This window comes from Peromyscus maniculatus, chromosome 1 (genome assembly GCF_049852395.1).
Source record: "Peromyscus maniculatus bairdii isolate BWxNUB_F1_BW_parent chromosome 1, HU_Pman_BW_mat_3.1, whole genome shotgun sequence".
Lineage (NCBI taxonomy): Eukaryota > Metazoa > Chordata > Mammalia > Rodentia > Cricetidae > Peromyscus > Peromyscus maniculatus.
In genome coordinates, this window is record NC_134852.1 from 176088387 (window position 1) to 176108463 (window position 20077).

The window sequence follows — 20077 nt, forward strand, 5'->3', positions numbered from 1 at the left end:
TGCTAATGAGGGTGAGCAAGGTGTGTTTCCCGCAGAGCCCCTCTACCCTTCTTGCGGTCCCTAATGGAACTGTTTAGAATGGCAGGGACACAGAGCAGGCAATTAAGGCAGGAAAGAACAGCTCGACACGAACTAAGCAAGGATGGAAGGAAGCGCCTGCCCAGGGCCAGTCCTCACCAACTTGCTTCCAGAACACAATCACTATTCTCCACTCTCTTCTCAGAGAGACATCCGTTCTCAGAGCTCAGCCCACATCTCCTAGGACCATTTACTTCAGCGGCCAGCCCAGACAGATGCAAAGTCAGGATGGAGATCTCAGGATAGCGCCAGCCTATGAGAGTGCTGCTTCACACATTTCTGGGCCCTTCTCCAGGAACTTCCGGGTGCTCTTTGGGAATCACGCTACTGCCCTCCATAAAAGAACATAGTGAGAAACAGACCTTCCCAAGCCAGCCATGGTAGTACATGCCTAGAACCCCAGCGCTCAGGAGGCTGAGGCAGGAGGATGGACTTTTCAGAACAGCTTGGACTACATGGTGAGATCAGTCTCAAAAGACAAAATGACAAAAAAGAGCCCCACCCAGCCACCCAATCATTCTTGTATATAGTGGCCATTGGGGAATTCACAGAATAAAAGCAATGGAGAAAATTCCTCACCTGCTCCCTCCGTCTCTGGAGACCTATAGAGAGCTACAAGAGAGAACGCCACCCTCACTCGAAGCTCACTTCCCTAGTCTCATGATCCTCCCCCCCTTCATCTGCCTAGCCCCACCATTTTCATGACTCCAATGAACTGCAGGGAGCGTTGAGTCCTCCCTCCCCAGAACAAAACAGGATATGACTAGGAAGAGGAGGAGGGATACTGGCGGTTACTGGGCACCCATGGTCATTCCGGGGACCTTACACACTGTCTGTCTACACCACTTAATGCACCCGATGCTAGCCTGTGCCGGTGCCTACAGGGAGGCCTCCTCACCCTCTAAATGGGTTTCCTGAATGGCTTGTTCCTGTCTTTAAAGGAGGAAGGAACAGTAAGTCATCCTGGATTTAAGCAGCATACATTTTTGTCTGTTCACAGACGGTGGCTTTTATTCATGGAATGAGCAGCTTTTAGTGGCTGCTGAGGACTTGAGGGCTGTTCAGAAATTCAAGCCTCACAATCAATGGCTTGGAGTCACAGCACCCGACTGACAGACATGAAAAAGGACAGGTTTAGAGCATAATTCACTAAGCCCCAGGTGTAACTCCACCAAACTTAAGCGTATCACTGACATGCCTATCACAACATAAAGGACACTCAACAGAGCCTGTCCTCTCCAGTCTTCCTCTCCCAAATTCAGGGTGCCTTTGAGTCGGACGAGCTTAGGTTCCTAAACGGTCACATTTACATTTTACACCAATTTTACTCTTCCAAGAGTGAATGTGAAAACAGGCGAGATTTCTAGGAAGCGATTTACTAGTAAACACAAGCCCTAAAAATGCCCCCCTGCTTCTTCTTGCCAATTCCATTTCTGAGAATCTACCCACAGGAAAGGGCTGATTCGATGATGGCTGGTGCACGAAGTACAGCTTAGATAAAAGAGGCACATCTAACGTAATAGAGGGGGAAATGGACATAATCAACACAGCCACCGGGGGACTGTTCATTATGAAGATTCGTCTGCAGTGATTAGTCACGATGGGCATGTGGAGTTCTTCACTGTGTGAGAGCACCATTCTCGATGAAAACGTGAAGCAGGAAGAATAGGGGGCAGAAGTTTAAAGTCAGGTTCAACCTCAGGGATCTCTCACAGAACAGACATGTTATGAATAAGGAACTGGAGGAAACACCCAAGAAAAATCAGGGCTGTGATGGGGTAACTTATTTACTCTTCATGTGTCTCCAGTTCCCAAAGTTCAAGGATGAACAAGTTCTCACTTGTGTGACCAACTGAAATAAAGGTCTTAAAAACAGGACGGAGGGACTAGACAGTTGGCTCAGTGGTTTAGAGCACTTGTTCTTGCAAAGAACCCAGGTTTGATTCCCAGCACCCACATGGTGGCTCACAACCATCCTTAACTCCAGTTCTAGGGGGATCTGATGCTCTCTTTGACCTCTGAAGGCACCAGGCACACATGCAGTGCATATAGATGCATACAGGAAAACAAATACACACAATTTTTTAATTTTTAAATTTTAATTAAAATAAATCAAGAAGGCCGAGGTATATATAAGCTCAGTGGTGGAGCAGCATTACGCATGCGCGAGGACCTTGAGTTCCGTTCCAACACTACCCCAAATGGAAGCTGTGTAGAAATTCACCACAAAGCTCATTCTTGACTACAATGTACTCCTTTTTATTAAATTATAAAATTGCTTGATGTCAGTACATACACTGATATAAAGGAAACAAAATACCCTTTTCTCAGGTATCTGCTTCTGGAGCCCATGGTTTTGAACAAACAACAACAACAACAACAACAACAAAACCCAGACTAAGTTCTTGGCCTCCGAGCTCTGCAGCTTTGACAACCAAACTACCAAGCGTAGCCGTCCTATGTACAGTCGGGATTTGTGGGAAACACTATAAAGACAACGCCCTGAAAAGATGGACGCGAGGCAGGGGCCGTGACAGCTGCTAAACTGGTAGAAAAGTTTAGTCAAAATAAAGTTTTAGTTCATTATAGCTTTGCATAAGCCTCAGGAAGGAAAACTTAAGACACATCTTGTCAAAGGCACTTAGAGAACTGTAATAAAATACTTGTGAATTTAGTTTGAGACAGAGTATTCTTCTTACTCCTTTTTCATGATTGCTTCACACAGAAGCAGTGTTGGAAGGCAGCTATGAATGAGGAAAAATAGTTATTGCTCCTTAATATACATATTAAAAAATACAGAGAGATTAATACAGATTTTGGTCCACACCAAAGCAAGTAACAGTGTCAGACTGTACTGTTTCTCTTCATCCTGGGCAAAAAGTCATAATCAGCTTTACCCCAGTCCCACACACAGAGTCTTCGGTTGGTAATTGGTACTGTCTACCGCCTGGGCCCCCATCATATCTCTGCAGGGCACTTTAACTGGAGAAGATCTCCAGGCCGGCCTAACAGGAGTCCATGCACAGCCATCTATAATTCCGTGTCTCGGTACCGGGAGGGCTGGCTGTAGTAACCACGCTTCGAGTGCGCCGCCAACTGTTGGCGGTATTCCTCTTCCTCCTGATCACTGCCGTAGCTGGTGTCCTGGTAGAGTCTGGACGGAGCTTTCTGTGGCTCTGGAGGTCTAGAACTAACAAAGATAAGGGTATCTATCACACAGCCCGCATCGTCCAGCTGCCCACGGGGTCACTGAAGCTATGAGTCCAGCAGGCTGATCAGTTCCTGACCCCTGGGTACAGTTTACCACTAGCCAGGGTACTGCTGGTCCTTCTTCAGGTTCACAGGGTGGAAAGGGAAGAGATGCGGTATGGGTCAAGGCCAAGGCCTATCTGGGCAGCTATATGTTGTCTGAACTAACGTAGGAAGGCTGTACCCGGTGCACTTCTATGCTCCCCACTACAGCCCCACTCAGTCGAGTCCTCTGTCCATGGCAAATCAATTATATTAAGTTTCCTCTGTCAGGGTCAACTTGGTCAACTGTGTGGGCATTCAAATAGTAACCACCATGCCTTTAGTTTCTCCGTGCTTTAAAACAAGGCTCCAGCATCCAGAAGTAGGAGACCACTCAGGGTGAGCTCTCCACGGGAAGAGAAGGATAATGCTTGTCGAAGTCCTTCAGATCTAGTTCGGCACAAGTGGCCCAACTGTGCATGGTGATACAATGGAATTGAGGGGTTTGGCTAAAAGCCTACACCTTGAAAATTCTGCTCACGTGCCCTCCCAATACAATATAAGGGTCCAGTGTACCACAGGGTATTAGGCACACAAGTCAAGTGACCAGAAATGTCCGATTCTGTAATCTTTTCAAGACAGGGTCTCTCTACATAGCCCTGGCTGTCCTGGAACTCACAGAGATCCACCTGCCTCTGCCTGTTCTTTGGTTCTTTTGGTTCTTTGATCTTAATAGCTAAGTTTGACTGACAGGATGGGGTGCACAGTCAGCCTGGGAAGGAAATTCTCTCACTGCTCTACCGTCTGGGTAGAGCAAACTTTTCAAATCCAAATGCTGGAGAAGCCTCCTCCTGTGGCCTACACCCACTGAACAGCCCTTACCTCATGTGCGGGGGCAGGCCGGCGTCTGGCTTGGGGGCTTTGATTGGAACGGCATAGATGTCAGGGTGCTTCTGGGCGATTTCGATCTGTAGCAGTTAGGAAACAGGAGAGAATGGGCGACGGTATGGTTCTCTGGTCGCCTGCAGGCCTACCCTGTCCCCACATCCTACCACCTTTCCTCCCAGTTCATTTCCAGACAAAGAAACACAGATGGGAGCCTGTTTCCATGGTCGGGTGGGGTCTTGGGGAATGTGCCCAATGGTGAGGACCCAAGCATGGGGAGGAGCCCGGAGACAGTACACGGAGTAATTTGACAAAAGAAACCAATACTGTCTGACTCCAAGCATGGGAGGCCCCTAAACCATCAAACGCAGAGGCAGAGAGGTAGACCACAGAACGGTGCAGCCGTGGATGGAGGAGGGACCGGGCTTCACCGTCAGCCGGGTGTAGTTTCACCTGGGAACTGAGAAAGTTCCTGCGAGTCCAGAGTGGTGACGGCTGCACACTGATGCCAATGTACTTTATGCCACTGAGCTGCCTGCTTAAAAGGGCCAAAATAATAATTCTTATGTTAAGTAGGACTTGTTGTCCCAACTACTCAGGAGGCTAAAGCTGGAGCATGTCCTGTGTGGATATATTGTGTCCCCCAATATATTGTGCATCCTAATAAACTTATCTGGGGTCAGAGGACAGAACAGCCACTAGATAGACATAGAGGGCAGAAAATGGTGGCACACACACCTTTTTTTTTTTTTGGTTTTTCGAGACAGGGTTTCTCTGCGTAGTTTTGCGCCTTTCCTGGAGCTCACTTGGTAGCCCAGGCTGGCCTCGAACTCACAGCGATCCGCCTGGCTCTGCCTCCCGAGTGCTGGGATTAAAGGCGTGCGCCACCACCGCCCGGCTGGCACACACACCTCTAATCCTATTATTTGGGAGGCAGAGATCCATCTGGATCTCTGTGAGTTCAAGGCCACACTGGAAACAGCTAGGCATGGTGACTTATGCCTTTAATCCCAGAAAGTGATGGCAGAAAGCAGAAAGGTATATAAGGCGTGAAAACCAGGAACTAGGGCTGGTTAAGCTTTTTGGCTTTTAGCAGCAGTTCAGCTGAGATCCATTTAGATGAGAACTCAGAGGCTTCCAGTCTGAGGAAACAGGATCAGCTGAGGAATTGCGTGGTGAGGAAGCTGTGGCTTGTTCTGCTTCTCTGATCTTCCAGCGTTCACCCCAATACCTGGCTCCAGGTTTGTTTTTATTAATAAGACCTAACAATTCGTGCAACAATCTCCTGTACCTGGGTCACCCTGGGCAACGTAAGCAAGGTCTCAAGAAGTGTGTGTGTAGAGGGAGTGTGTGGGGGGGGTGGCTGGGGGAAAGTCTGTCTTGCCTTTGTCCCTGCTGTGGGAGGTTGTTCTGTAGGCTGTGAATATATGTTGCTTTGATTGGTCAATAGCCAGGCAGGAAGTATAGGCAGGGCAAGCAAAAGAGAAGAATTCTGGGAAGAGGAAGGGCTAAGTCAGGAGTTGCCAGTCAGACACAGAGGAAGCAAGATGACAAGGTGGAACTGAGAAAAGGTACCAAGCCACGTGGCTAAACATAGATAAGAATTATGGGTTAATTTAAGTGTAAGAGCTAATTAGTAATAAGCTTGAGCTAATAATGGCTGAGCAGTTATAATTAATATTAAGCCTCTGTGTGATTATTTTATAAAAGGCTGCGGGACTGTGGGTGAGAGATTTGTCCCGATTGCGGGCCAGGCAGGACACAGGAAGTCTTCCAACTCCACGTCCCCCCCTTTGGAGAGAAGGTCTCACTGTGTCACCCAGGCTAATCTGCAACTCCCCAGGCTCCAGCACCTGCACCAGCCTCCGAGCTGCTGGGACTATAGTGAGGCTCCCACGTCTGGCATCACTCAAGTTCTTTGATACTGAAATGTTTCACGTGCATTTCAAAAATTCAAATAGCTAAAAAACTACAGCCTGCAGGCCCAACGGCCACTAATATCCCACGGCAAACCTGGGAACATATAAGAGACAATCGGACCCCACATAACCACCACCCATGTTCCAGCTAAAATAACTTCTGAGGGGTACTGAGGCTCACTCTCTATCCCAGAGCAGGACACACAGATCTGAAGATTGGAGACTGAAACTTCCTTCATTTGGACTGTAAGGGTTTCTTTCTTCCTTCCTTCCTTCCTTCCTTCCTTCCTTCCTTCCTTCCTTCCTTCCTCCCTCCCTCCCTCCCTCCCTCCCTCCCTTCCTTCCTTCCTCTTTGCTTATTTGTTTTTATTTTCTAAGACAGGGTTTCTCTGTCTAATCCTGACTGTCCTGGAACTCACTCTGTAGATTACACTCGGGTTGGCCTCGAACTCACAGAGATCCACCCAGCCTTTGCCTCCCAGGTGCTGGGATCCCAGGCGTGCGCCACCACACCCGGCTCTGTTCCAATCTTCTTGATTGGAAGCAAAAAGGATGTGCTGACAGCAGGCAGTCTGGAGGTGGCACACAGAACCGGGCGTACAACTGTGCCCGGCATGACAGCAGTGGGAAAAGCGGTGTATGCTGCCGCGCTGTGAGCAAATGTCTTGAAGACTCACTGGGGGAGGCTAAGGTGCTCTGGGGGTTCAAAACAATTACCCTCGCGCTCTGTGCCTCCTGGAGCTCCTGCATCCTCTGTAATTTTGCCTGGTGGTCCATCTTCTCGAATATTTTCACTCTGCCCAGGACTGACCTGGGAGCATCTTCCTGCTCCTCAGTGCTCTCCCCCACCTCCTCGCTCTCAGGCACAGGGACGGGAGTGGAAGGCTTCAGGATGGATCGCCCGAAAGCAGGTTTCACTGCAACAGGGGGGGGACACCCTTTGGTAGACCCCCCCTGGGTTTCACTGCCAGTCATGGCGTAAGGGATTGGCTTGGAGTAGTCGTAGGAGTCTTCTCTATGCTGGTTTCTGGCCTGTAAAGAGCAATGGCATGCCTTAGGAGCTTGGGCTTTTAGTTTATTTCCAGAACTACATTAATGATTTAATACATTGTGTTTCCTGATCAGTTTCCAAAGGTGGACACCGTAACCATCTTTACAAAGAACCAAATATGCCAGGGGCATCTTGAGCCCTCCCTGAGGACGACAGACGTGCTGGCAGAGGTGGGATAGCCAGCGACTGCCAGAGGGAGAACAGACCCACACGATTTCATGGTGGAGAAGATGGGAATCCCACAGAAGACCTCAGGAGAAATCAATTTGGGAAATGAAAAAAGTAGGTTTTTCTGAGGTCAAGCCGCATGGAGGGTACGAGATTGGGACAAAAAGCGAGCCCTGTGCTTGGCTGTGGGGGAAATGAAGCTGAGCTGGAGTGGCGGTGAGGTAGGCAGAACATGCCAGCAGCCAGGGCTCCCTCATGTTCAGTTCTAGCCCCGCTGCAGGCCTTCAGTGTCCTGTTACATAAAGTCACTAATTACTGCTGACAGCTTACATGGTCACGTTTTTCTTCTCATCTAAACTACCGAGTTACCAAAAATTCTACTGAGCTATAAGGAAAAGCCTATCGTTACAGGCTGACTGTGTGATCTGGGGCAACAAGCCACATGCCACACACCCTGGAGCCCTTCTGTTGATTCTCTTCTAGATAATACTTTATTAATTCAGTAAATTAAGAGGCTTTTATAGTGAGAGGCTTAGACAACAGCAATGCCTCTTTTCCTCAGCAGATCGCTAGGGAGGACCTCTGGTGCCCCCAAATTAGATTGTGGGCAGAAAACTTTAACTGGAGAGAAAAAGAAAAGTGCCCTGAGATTGGTGGTTGTAGCATGCAGCCTGTGACCACATTTCACTCTTTCTACCAAAAAAACCTAATTATTAATTAATTAAATCAAATAAATGAAAAGTAAATAAATGAAATAACTCTTATTCTCTGTGAATCCTAAAATCACACACTCTCCTAACGTTTTTTTGTGCCTATTTCGCACACATCTGTAGTGGGTAGCTGTTCCAGCTTTGACCTGGAAGTACTACCCCCAGGTAACTGTCACGCCTATAAGGCGGGGCTGAAACAGGAGCCCTTAAGACCTGAGACCCAGATGTGCCTGCAGGCTCTCTTGGTTCCTGGATCCTGGATGCTGGAGGTAGACCGAGCAGAGTTCTCCAGAGAACACCAGTGGACTGCACTATACCTTTCCCAGACCCTGTTACCTATCCCTTCCCTTGTAAGTTACCCCATAAAATAAACCTCCCTTTTAACTACATAGAGTTACCTTAATACTTCCACCAATACACATCCCTGATTTTCAGGCTCAGTCAATGGCCTGAAGGACAGACTCTCACAGGGTACATGGTAAGTTCAACATTGCCTCATTGTGTGTGCTCCCAAGGCTGCCCGGGGGCTCCAAGGCACCTGTGTCCTCCTCCTTCCCATCCTGGACTTCCCAGCCACATACCTTGGGCGGCTCTGGCTTGAATGCTGGGGGCGGGCTACCATCCCTAAGTAGATCTCTGCTAGTAGCCCTCCTCATCTGAGCTCGTGGCTCTGGGCTGGGTTTCCTTATGCTCTACAAAACATAAAGGTTCATTCATACCAAGAGCATCCAAGCAGAGAGAAGACAGCACTCTGCTCTGCTGGATTTCTGAAACCTTAAGGAAATGGAGAAGCTGACAAGCCAAGGCAGCGCTCTCCTACCGCAAAGAGGGATACCAACCATCCTTCGCTAGAGAAAGCTCAGGACACACTTCACTAAACTGGCTGAGTACAAGGCTGCTGGCTCTACCCTTAAAGGAAGAAAGAAACAAAACTGAATACTCCTAAAATCTAAAAATCCGTCTCACTACCAGCAGTATTCCTAAGCATCAGCTCGTTCTATATCTGTAGACATTAACTTACTCTTTACTACTTGTTTACTGTATATTAGTAATCTCTCTCTCTCTCTCTCTCTCTCTCTCTCTCTCTCTCTCTCTCTCTTTCTGTGTGTGTGTGTGTGTGTGTGTGTGTGTGTGTGACTATTTTGGAGGGGGGAGTATTTCTATCTCGTTTATCATTTACTGGAATGAGTTAACCTGCTAAAGGGTAGCCCATAACAATTATGATCCAGATGTGCTTAGATAGTCTTGTCCACAAAGATCATCATTCCAATGTTCTCTGAGGTGCAACTGATAATCGTTCCACCCTACGTTAGTGCCCACTGATACAGTTTGTAGGACTGTGTAAACTAGTGGATACACAGTGCACCTGATCACATGTATAAAACCCATTGAAAAAGTGAAACAGAGAGAAGGAAACTGATAGGGAAACACTCAGGAACTCTGATAACATTAGGAGGAGGTTAAAGGCTGAGGGGAGAAGAAAAGCAGGGCTCCTAAGAGTACGGAGAGAGGCCTAATCAAAGGTTACAAGCAAATGCAGCAATAACGCATTCATAAAGTTCCACTTGCAATTTGGACAGCTGGCACATAAAGCCGGTATTTATGCATCACTCCCGAGGACGAGAGAGTGGTGAATGGCACCACACGACCTTTTCCAATGCCACGAGCCGGCTCCACTTTCCACGGGGCACAGCCGCAACCCTGTAGGCGCTGACTCACAGTGGGCCTCCCTAGCAACCCTCTGCTCCGATCCTCGAGGATACTTTCTACAGCACCCTCAGTTAACACTGCTCCTGCTCACGGCCTCACAGCCGACAGCCAGCTGTGCCTCGCCTCACCTCCTCCTGCTGCACCGGCTCCGAGGAGCGGGTGATGGAAGACACCAGCGGCTCCTCAGCTGGCTCATCCAGCTCATTGTCAGTGTAGGCGCCTCCCTCGCCGTCGGTGTCTTCAAAGTCACTGATGAGACGGCTGTCACAACTCAGATAGTCCGCGCCCATGGCGGTTAAGTACGACATGCGGTCTTCAGGGTCATCATCCACCCCTTCCATCTGGAGGAATTTGTTTTGAAGGGTGAGTGGGATCTGGCATGACTCCTGGGAGTAGGGACTCAAGAAAACTCCCAAGGGCTTGGAAACCTTGACAGGTGCTAGCAGGGGAAGGGACCTTTAGTTTCCTGCTATCGCTTGGCTTTGCGAGGCTGATGCTGGGTTGATTTCTGCACAGGGACACAAACTGGAGACCCTCCAGTCTATTCTTGCTACCGTCCATCCTCTAGGCCAGCTGAGCCAAGTTCCCCTGCTTTGCTGGTCTCCCAGGATCAGCTTCTCTCCAGCTTTTCTGCTGGTCCCTGTCATTTCCAAGACTCTCAGACCCAGGCTCGGATGTTTCTCAGAGGTAGCTGGGTTCAGTTCCAGGACCAGAAAATAATATTCTCAGAACCTTGAGGACAAAAGCTACATCCTGCTCAACTTGTCCTCTCCAGGGAGCTGTGGAGACTACAAGCATTTGGCAGATGCTAGATTCGTCAACTAAACATCTAGGTCCCAAGGAGCAAGACAGTCCATGCCACCAAAAACTCACCACAAAGGATCACCAGCTACCTCAATTTAGCTGGAGTAAAGGTTCCTAGAATGAAGGGGGTGCCGGGTTGTCAACTCTCTCCTTCCCACAGCATACCTGTATGTTTATCTCTACAGATTTAGATGCTATCCAACTTGAGAGGGCTAGCAAGGATCACTATTGTTTTCAGACTCAAGAGTTAGAATGCCTTCTCCATTGACTGACCTCTTTACTAAGCACATCATTCCAGCTGTTAACACTTTCTCTTGGTATCATTTTAAACTGTCTTCCCCATGGTTCTCAACCTTGCCTCTCATCTCCACTCCGAGTTTCCCAGGTCCTTAGTGCAGTGTGGCATTAGGAATGAGAACTTGTAAGCTCTGATTAGAGGACTTGGAATGCAATTCTAGTTGCTACATTAAAAGTAGAGGGGAAGTGAATGTAGGTCGGCACTCATCACGCTCTGCCTTGCAAAGTCCCTTCATTTTATGGCTTTGTTGGAGAACTAGAGAGCTGCCGACTTGAAGAACACATTGAATCCCTTTCGTTTCATGATTTACTACATTCACTGCCCTCTGGAGGAAGCACCAAGAACACAGACTCTCACCTCACAGCAGCAAATCTAGGCCACATACCTTTCCTTCAGAGACCCAGACTGCTTCGCCTTGCTGCTGCTGAATGCTGTCCTTCAAGCTGCCAAACCAGCCGTCATTGGCTGAATTCACATTGATTATTGCTACAGGAATGCAAACAAAAAGGTCAGCATCAATTTCCAGAGCAAACCTTTATTCTAGAAGCTATTCACATTATTTCTTTTTATACCATATTTGAAGAAAGACTTGCCAAATTCGGAAGTCTGTATTTTATTTTAAACATAAAAATCTTTTTAGTTGAATGCAACTAAAGCTGTTTTAGTTTACATTACAGACAGATGTTGTAAAGCTTGTCCAGGCTGATTATATAACATAACATATAACATAACATAATATACTTCAGAAGAACTAGTCAGTATGTGTCTATCTTTTCTTTCTTTCTTTTTTTTTTTGTTTTTGTTTTTGCAGTATTAGGAACAGAATTTAGGCCATCCCAAATGCTACATAGGTATTCTACCACACAGTCACAGTCCCCAGCCCTAAAAAAATATATTTTCAGGAGCACAGGTAAATTGAACTGTACTCTGAACTGCAAGCTAAAATAAACCTATTCTTTCCTGGGGCTGCTTTTGTCAGGGTATTTTTATGAGAGAAAAGGAAAAAACAAAAAATGAGCGAGCCTTACACTTCATCCCAAGCAAATAAAGAAACCTGAGTGAAAACCAGGAAAATTATTTTCTGAGTCTGCAGCCTGGGCCATTGCCCTACACAGCCCATGTAAAGACACCGATTTGCAGCACAGATATAAGATACTAACAGACACACAACATGCATCTGTTCTTCACATTGGTATTTACAGATGTAGCGATGATAAACTAGGCAGGCAAAACACCCCAAACATAGCTGGATGGTAGTGGTGCACGCCTTTAATCCCAGCACTCGGGAGACAGAGCCAGGCAGATCTCTGTGAGTTCGAGGCCAGCCTGGGCTACAGAGTAAGATCCAGGACAGGCACCAAAACAACACAGAGAAACCCTAACTTGAAAACAACCCCCCGCCCCCGAAAAAAAGCTTCCCCAAACAGTAAGTTGGATCTAAATAGTCTAAACAGGGCTAGAGAGATAGCTCATTGGGAAAGAGCACTTGCTGTGAGAGCTGGGGGGGCATGGACTCAACTCCACTGTGTAAAAAGCTGGGCATGGCTGTGTGTGCCTGTAACCCCAGCACTGGAAACAGAGACATGTGGATCCTGGGCATTCAATGGCCAACAAGATTGATTGATGGACATAACATATACAGACACACACGCGCCCAAAAAAGAACCCCCAAAACAAAAACAAGTTAATATAAAAATTATCTAAAATGCAAATGATCAGGTTGCAGATAAACTACAATTGATTTTTTTTTTTTTTTTTTTGGAGGGGGATGGTTTTGAGACAGGGTTTCTCTGTGTAGTCTTGGCTGCCCTGGAAATTGCTCTATAAACCAGGCTAGCCTCGAACTCAGAGATCTACCTGCCTCTGCTTCCTGAGCGCTGGGATTAAAGGCATATGCCACCACTACCCCACTACAATTGCTTTTCAATTATGCTTTCGCCGGGCGGTGGTGGCGCACGCCTGTAATCCCAGCACTCAGGAGGCAGAGGCAGGTGGATCTCTGTGAGTTCGAGGCCAGCCTGGTCTACAGAGTGAGATCCAGGACAGGCTCCAAAGCTACACAGAGAAACCCTGTCTCGAAAAACCAAAAATAAAAAGGCTTTCATGGCTCTTTATTAGAGGGCATGGTGGTATATGTAATTTCTAAAGCCAAACAAACCATTAATGGTTATGTGAAATTCCTGAGTAACTATGCTTCAAGTTTTCTTTTAATTAAATTTGACTTTCTTTCATTTAAGCAATTCTAATCTTGAAACCAGGTATGGTGATGTGCATTTGTAATCAGATGTACATCCGTACCTGCTCTGGAGGTAGAGGCAGGGGAATCTCAAGTTCAAGCTCATCAGTCACTACAAAGTAAGTTTGAGGAAAGCCTGGAGATACATGAGACCCTGGCTTGAAAATTTGAAAAAGTTCCATCTCTGACCTTGGGAAATCATGAATGAGCTTACAGTTTCCTTAGTTATTAATTATTTACAGCATTAGACTAAACTGATACATTGGCAGCCCAAGGAAATTAACCTTGATGCCATGGATTTTTTTGTGTCCTTATCATCACGGTATTGTAACCATGGCTAAAATACGATCCAAGATGTAAATATAGAAGTGAGATTGCACACCCTAGGGACAAAACAAGTGACTTGTAATAGATGTATAAAGAATGTTAAGTGGCTCTTTACAGGTTTCTATTGGGAGCTGTCTGATATAGTATGAATTCATCACAAGGGAAACCTCAAGTTAAGGGTACTCTCTAAGAAATGTAGGAATTACCATTGTGCCCCCTGACAATATGAATGTCACAGAACCCCTGAGTTTCAATCAGGATCAAGTGCTGAAACACTAACATAAAAGAGGCATAGAAGCTGATTTCCTAGGCCCCACTCAGAGGTAGTATCCAATTCATGAGCTTTGCCTCTTTTTAAAGAGGCTTTATATGACTTTCAAACTCAAGAACTGAAATTCTGAGAGGATCCTTCTGCTACCAATGTCCCTGCTGGCACATGGGGGCAGTACCTCCCCACTTCTAGTGACAGAGACACCAAAAGGCACCATGTAAGCTGGAAGGGTTGGGGGAAATTGGCAGTGATTGCTAATGGATGGGGTTTCTGTCTAAAAGTTACTGTGACGATGGTTACTGCTGTGGAATAATCCTTCTGTAACACTGTGAATATGTATTACTCTCATTGGTTAACAAAGAGGCTGACTGGCCAACAGCTGAACAAGATAAGGTTAGGCAGGAGAGCCAAACCGAAAACGTTGGGAGGAAGAAGGGCAGAGTCAGAGGAGTCACCAGTAGATGCAAAGAGAGACAAGATGGGCATGCTGTACTAAGAGAAGGTACGAGCCATGTGGCAGAGCATAGATAAGAAATATAGGTTAATGTAAATGTAAGACTAGCTAGTAACAAGCCTGAGCTATTGGCCGAGCATTTACAATTAATATTAAGTTTCTGAGTGATTATTTGGGAGCAGTTGCCAGCACAGGAAAACTCCATCTATAGGTTACACAATTCTGAAGGAACTAAAACCCACAAATTACATCTCAAAAAGGCCATCCTGTGCCTACCTTAACACTCAAGTGCCAGACACCAGCTAAACAGGCAAGCCACCCCTCAGCCCATTTCCTTCCTATGATCAACATTCCCTACACTCCCCTAACCTAAGTATTACCTACTGCCATTTGGGTTTTTCTTGGCTGTTACAAGATTGATTTTGCTCTTGTGCTTTTTCAAAGACTAAATAATGACCAGAACAAACAAAAAACACCACACAGAGCAAAACACTTTTCTGTAATGTGACATTGAAAGATGATAATTACAGTAACAGCACTTGTAAACACCTCCAAAATTCCCGGGTTCAACACCAAAAACTTCATTTTCATGAAGCCTGGAAAGCAGATGAAATAGCCATTCTATCCTGTGGTGCTTTAACATGCTGCGATTTATCACAAAGGTGGCTTAGTTTGGGCCTCTAAATCTATAAGGCCACCACAGCAGAATTTAAACCATGAACCGAGCACTTTGAAGGTCCTAAGAGCACATGCAATTCAAATTTCATTTTTATGATATACATGCATAAATGCATCTTTTTTTTTTTTTTTTTGGTTTTTTCGAGACAGGGTTTCTCTGCGTAGTTTTGCGCCTTTCCTGGAGCTCACTTGGTAGCCCAGGCTGGCCTCGAACTCACAGCGATCCGCCTGCCTCTGCCTCCCGAGTGCTGGGATTAAAGGCGTGCGCCACCACCGCCCGGCGCATCTTTTTTTTTTAAACTGGTGCTTTTTTTTATTTTTCTTTTTAAGATTTATTTATTTATTATGTATACAGCATGTATGAATGCAGGCCAGAAGAGGGTACCAGATCTCACTACAGATGGTTGTGAGCCACCATGTGGTTGCTGGGAATTGAACTCAGGACCTCTGGAAGAGCAGTCAGTGCTCTTAGCCTCTGAGCCATCTCTCCAGCCCCGCATAAATGCATCTTATACTAAATATTTTTACTGAGAAAGGGACATGCAGGCATTACATTTTAAATTATTTTGACAACCCAACTTGCTTTTTAACAGTCTCTAAATAAAGTGTCTTAATTAATGAGTATATCAAGCTCATAATGGAAAAGATTTTAATATTATCAGAATTAAAATCTCCTCTGTGGGAAAGTTTTCTTATTACTATACAAAAAAAAGAAAAAAAAAGGAATAGGATACTGAGCCAACGAGACACAAAATATAACGTTAATTGTGCTCACCAAAGCAAGGCTAATATTCCCATTTACTAATTCGTAAACATTCTAAAACATAGAAAGTAAAATATTAACTGCTCATGGTCCTGCTGATCATGCTTAAAAACCGGTGTTTCAGGGATGGAGAGATGGCTCAGCTGCTCTTCCAGAGGTCCCAAGTTCAATTCTCAGGAACCACATGGTGACTCACAACCATCTATAGTGGGATCTGATGCCCTCTTCTGGCATAAAGGCATACATGCAGATAGAGAGCACTCATACACAATAAATAAATAAATAAATGAATAAATGAATGAATGAATAAATAAATAAATCCTTAAAAATAACACACAGCAAAACATTCTTTTAAAAAAAAAACCAAAACAGGGCTGGGCAGTAGTAGTGCACGCCTTTAATCCCAGCACTCAGGAGGCAGAGCCAGGCATCTCTCTGTGAGTTCGAGGCCCGCCTGGTCTACAGGACAGGCACCACAACTACACAGAGAAACCCTGTCTCAAAAAAACAACAAACAAACAAACAAAATCTAATTATAGATAAAGTAGAAGCCAGTCTATAAATTTCACGTCTGTGTCACGGTGCCTGGCCAATCTGGCCAACCTATCTATACTCTATCTATTCTCCTCTCACTGCAGATTACCTATGCAAATTCTAGTGTGCCTACGAGATACTTTATACAGATTTTATTCAGTATATTTCGCTAAAACATAAAGATAATATTAAGAAGAAAAAATACATTCATGGTATTATTACAGCTAAAAGGCAGAGGTAACAAATGTTTAAATCTCCCATATCCAGAGTGTTGGATTTCTATTTGGGAGACTTTGCCGGTCACCACAACTTCCCATTGCACCGTCAGTTAATGCATCACTGACAGTAGAGAATAGCAACACAGTTGCCACAGACAGGGAAACTTGGCAATAAGCTAGGGTCAATCATTAGCCTTGTCTACCACAAAAATCCAATGTCATTAAGATGAGCAGGATATTACCATGTCTCTTTACCGTCATTTCTGGCTGTCAAAATCACAGAGTTTAACATACAAATGCCATAGGTCTACATATCCACCCCATCATATTAACTATTGTTGAGTGAGTCACAAGCATGATTCCATATTCATTACACAGATTATTTCCTTATTTCCATTTTGAGTGTGAACCACCTTTTTAAAATTTCACTCACCTGTAAAAAGATGAGAACAGGCTTTTTTGAGCTTGTTGGCTTGATCAAATAACTTCCTAGAACTTTTATTGGATGTTGGACTCAACCTTTGTCTTATGGTTTTAACACCTTGTCTGGAATCCAGGTTGAAGAAAATCACGATTGGGAACCACTGAGTATAATTGAGCAGATCCACAGCTTTGGGAGTCACGTCAAGGAGGGCATGCTTGTCCTGTTTCAAGTGGAGAAAGGATGGGACATGGAGGCATAAAACAACATCATCAAGGTGTTTGTTTTCCCAGGTAAAGGCTGTGTCAGATACAATGTATATATTTAAATCTTTCGGGGGGGGGGGGGAGGCAGAGTCTCACGTTGTAGCTCTGGCTGGAAGTCACTTTGTAGACCAGGCTGGCCTTGAACTCAGAAATCTGCTCCTTCTGCCTCCTATTGCTGGGATTAAAGGCATGCACCACCATGCCCTGGCCTATATATTTAAATTAAAAAGCCAAAAATATTTCTTTCCATGTTATGTCCACTTCCATACTATCAAATAAAACTTCTTTTCCCCCCTGGTTTTTCAAGACAGGGTTTCTCTGTATGGCCTTGGCTCTCTTGCAACTGGCTCTGTAGACCAGGCTGGCCCCAAACTCACAGAGATCTACCTGCTTCTGCCTCCTGAATGCTGGGATTAAAGGCGTGTGCCACCACCACTTCCTGGCTGAGACAAAATTTGTTATGACTGGAGAACCGTCCTAGTCCATGGCTTCATCCTCCAGTTTCTCCTGAGTCAACAGCGAGTAAAAAAAGTTGGGAACAGTATGAGGTTCTAAGTGGGAATGAGGGGACAGGCCATATTTGTACGAGTTTTAATGGAGTGTATTTTTATGTTTGACCTATTTTGGTTTGGGTTATTGCTCTTTATCTCCTTATAAATTAAATTATCACAGATATAAATGTGAAGAAAAATTACCTGTGTGTATACATACATACATACATACATACATACATACATACATATGTGTACACACACAGAGACACACACACACACACACACAGACACACACAGACACACACACACACACACACACAGACACACACACACACACAGACACACACACACACACAGTATCTCCATGGTTTCAGAGAACTCTGCCACAAAATAGCTCTGGCTTACATAGTGAAAAGGTTTGAATTTACATTAGCTTTTATTACTAGCATTTTTTTAAATGATTCCCTTTTATTTTTATGTGCATTGGTGTTTTGATTGCATGTATCTCTGTGTGAGGGTGTTGGATCCCCTGAAACTGAAGTTATAGACAGTTGTGAGCTGCCATGTGGGTGCTGGGAATTGAACTCAGGACCTCTGGAAGAGCAGCCAGTGCTCTTAACCTCTGAGCCATCTCTCCAGCCCCTCGTTAGTATTTTATTAAAATGCATATTCTATTCCAAACCACGATCCAGTTCTCTGACAACATGGGCTTCTGATGAGTTTTCTCACCTGCTCAATAATCTGCCGCACAGTGTTCAAGCGAACCACGCCACTGGATTTCTCAGATCCTGCGTCTTTGGGTTCAGTTTCTGCAGAAGAAGAAGACTAAGTAATACTGGTGGAAAACAGTGACAACCAAATACCCAGCTTAACACCAGCACGGTGGGACACCTGACACAAGCCATCCCCTCAGGGCACGCAGTGCGAAGGGATCACACCGCGCGTTGAACTGAAACTGTGTGTGTGTTCTTGTATATGTGTGCACACACCCAAGTGTACACGTGTGTGGAAGTGCTTGTGTGCATGTGTTTTACACATCAAACACCAGGGTTTCATTCATAGGAGGCAAGTGCATCCACTGAGCTAGAACCCCAGCACTATTAAACGGAAATCTAACCATGAGGAAATTGCTAGGTCAACTAACAGTGAGTATATATGCTCTGATTGACGTGTATTCTCCAAGTATCAATATCCCAAGAAACTCTTTTTGAAAGGACGGATCTAGACATATAAAAGTCCTAAGTATCAACTGTAATGGATGAGCCTGAATTAAAAAAAAAAAAAAAAGATAATGTTTGGGACCAGAAATGCTACCCAATTTTGTTAATATGCATAATTAAAATATCTGAAAAAAAAAAGAGACCCAAATATTAGACTCATTCATGGTTTAGCCAAGCATGGTAGTATATTCCTGTTATACCAGCACTTGGGAGATGGAGGCAGGGAGATCAGAAATGCAAGGTCGTCCTCAGCTACACAGTGGATTTAGGGACAGCCTGGGCTATCTGAGGGACCCTGCTCAAAAAAAAAAAAAAAGTTAATTTCTATCATCCCTATCTCACACACATAGCCTGAAGATAGTTTTATGGAGCATTTTTAGTGCATCTGTATTTAGATGTTGATCATTCACATAAGAGCAAGTGTGCAATTTTCCAGTGATGCTATCATGCTGATGCTCAGAAAGTTACAATTTTTGGAATACTTCTGATTAGCAATGTTCAAACTGTAACATTAATATTAAATCTCTTTGTTACTGAGGGGGACAATGGTATTGTCATTGTGTAAAATACTCCTGTTGTGAGGAGACCACGTGTACACTCAAGGATAAAGCCTCGTAACTCTACAATTAAGACACTGAACTGGCTGAGCAGACAATTTCAAACGGGGGAATGTGTGCCTTTGGGCAGGTGGTGGAGAGAAAGTGTATCTGACAACATGACACAGTGACTCCAGGCACAGTGGGTGGATAGTCACCATTCTTCCAACTTTTGTGTACCAGAAACCTTTCAAAATAAACACTCTGGGAGCAAGACACCACGAACTGACTGACTTACGTACTTGCGGTTTGAAACAAGTTAGGTAGCTCAGTCGCCAACCTTTCCATTGCTATATCTGCTATGGGGCCGAATAAGACCACAGGTCTCTTGAAGCCAGCTGAAAGGAAAGCAGAAAGACTATCATGTCCCCATGGTTACAACGTCCCGATGAGAGGGGAATGTACCATCTACACTTCTGCAAACTCAGCAAAGAGAACGGAATTCTCCCACACCGACCTGGACTCCAGTTTCTTCCCGAAATAGCAGCCTTCACTACCCTCCCCACAGAGCCGAGTTCAATAGAAACGTCACTTGTCATTCCCTTGCGCTTCACATCCCCACCCAGTGGACAATATACAAATACTCGAGTGTCAGGATTGAAACTGTTTTCTACATTTGGAGAATTTGCCGCCATTGAGGAACCTGAACCTCCCAGGCTCCTTGATGAATGACTCCCTCCCCACACCCTTGGTGTGAGAGACATAGGTGAAGCTGGAACGTGATGGTTACAGCTGCCCTGGAGGA

At 45.3% G+C, this 20077-nt stretch overlaps 1 protein-coding gene across 8 annotated transcripts in view; it reads right to left on the reverse strand.

Annotated features, from left to right (window-relative positions):
- Positions 1–2313: 2313 nt before the first annotated feature.
- Tjp2 (tight junction protein 2) overlaps positions 2314–20077 on the reverse strand; it is a 132748-nt gene continuing 114984 nt past the window's right edge. For 4 of the 8 annotated variants that reach the window (XM_006977643.4, XM_015996411.3, XM_015996412.3 and 1 more), the window contains 9 exons: positions 19575–19670; positions 18246–18325; positions 16769–16979; positions 11240–11340; positions 9881–10093; positions 8624–8734; positions 6831–7145; positions 4192–4277; positions 2314–3268 (listed from right to left, as the gene is read on the reverse strand). In XM_006977643.4, coding sequence (XP_006977705.1) covers positions 3109–3268; positions 4192–4277; positions 6831–7145; positions 8624–8734; positions 9881–10093; positions 11240–11340; positions 16769–16979; positions 18246–18325; positions 19575–19670 — 1373 coding nt within the window. In that variant the 3' untranslated portion in view covers positions 2314–3108. The remainder of the gene's footprint in view (positions 3269–4191; positions 4278–6830; positions 7146–8623; positions 8735–9880; positions 10094–11239; positions 11341–16768; positions 16980–18245; positions 18326–19574; positions 19671–20077) is intronic. The other 4 variants (XM_076561450.1, XM_042262033.2, XM_076561444.1 and 1 more) reach the window with 1 other exon arrangement.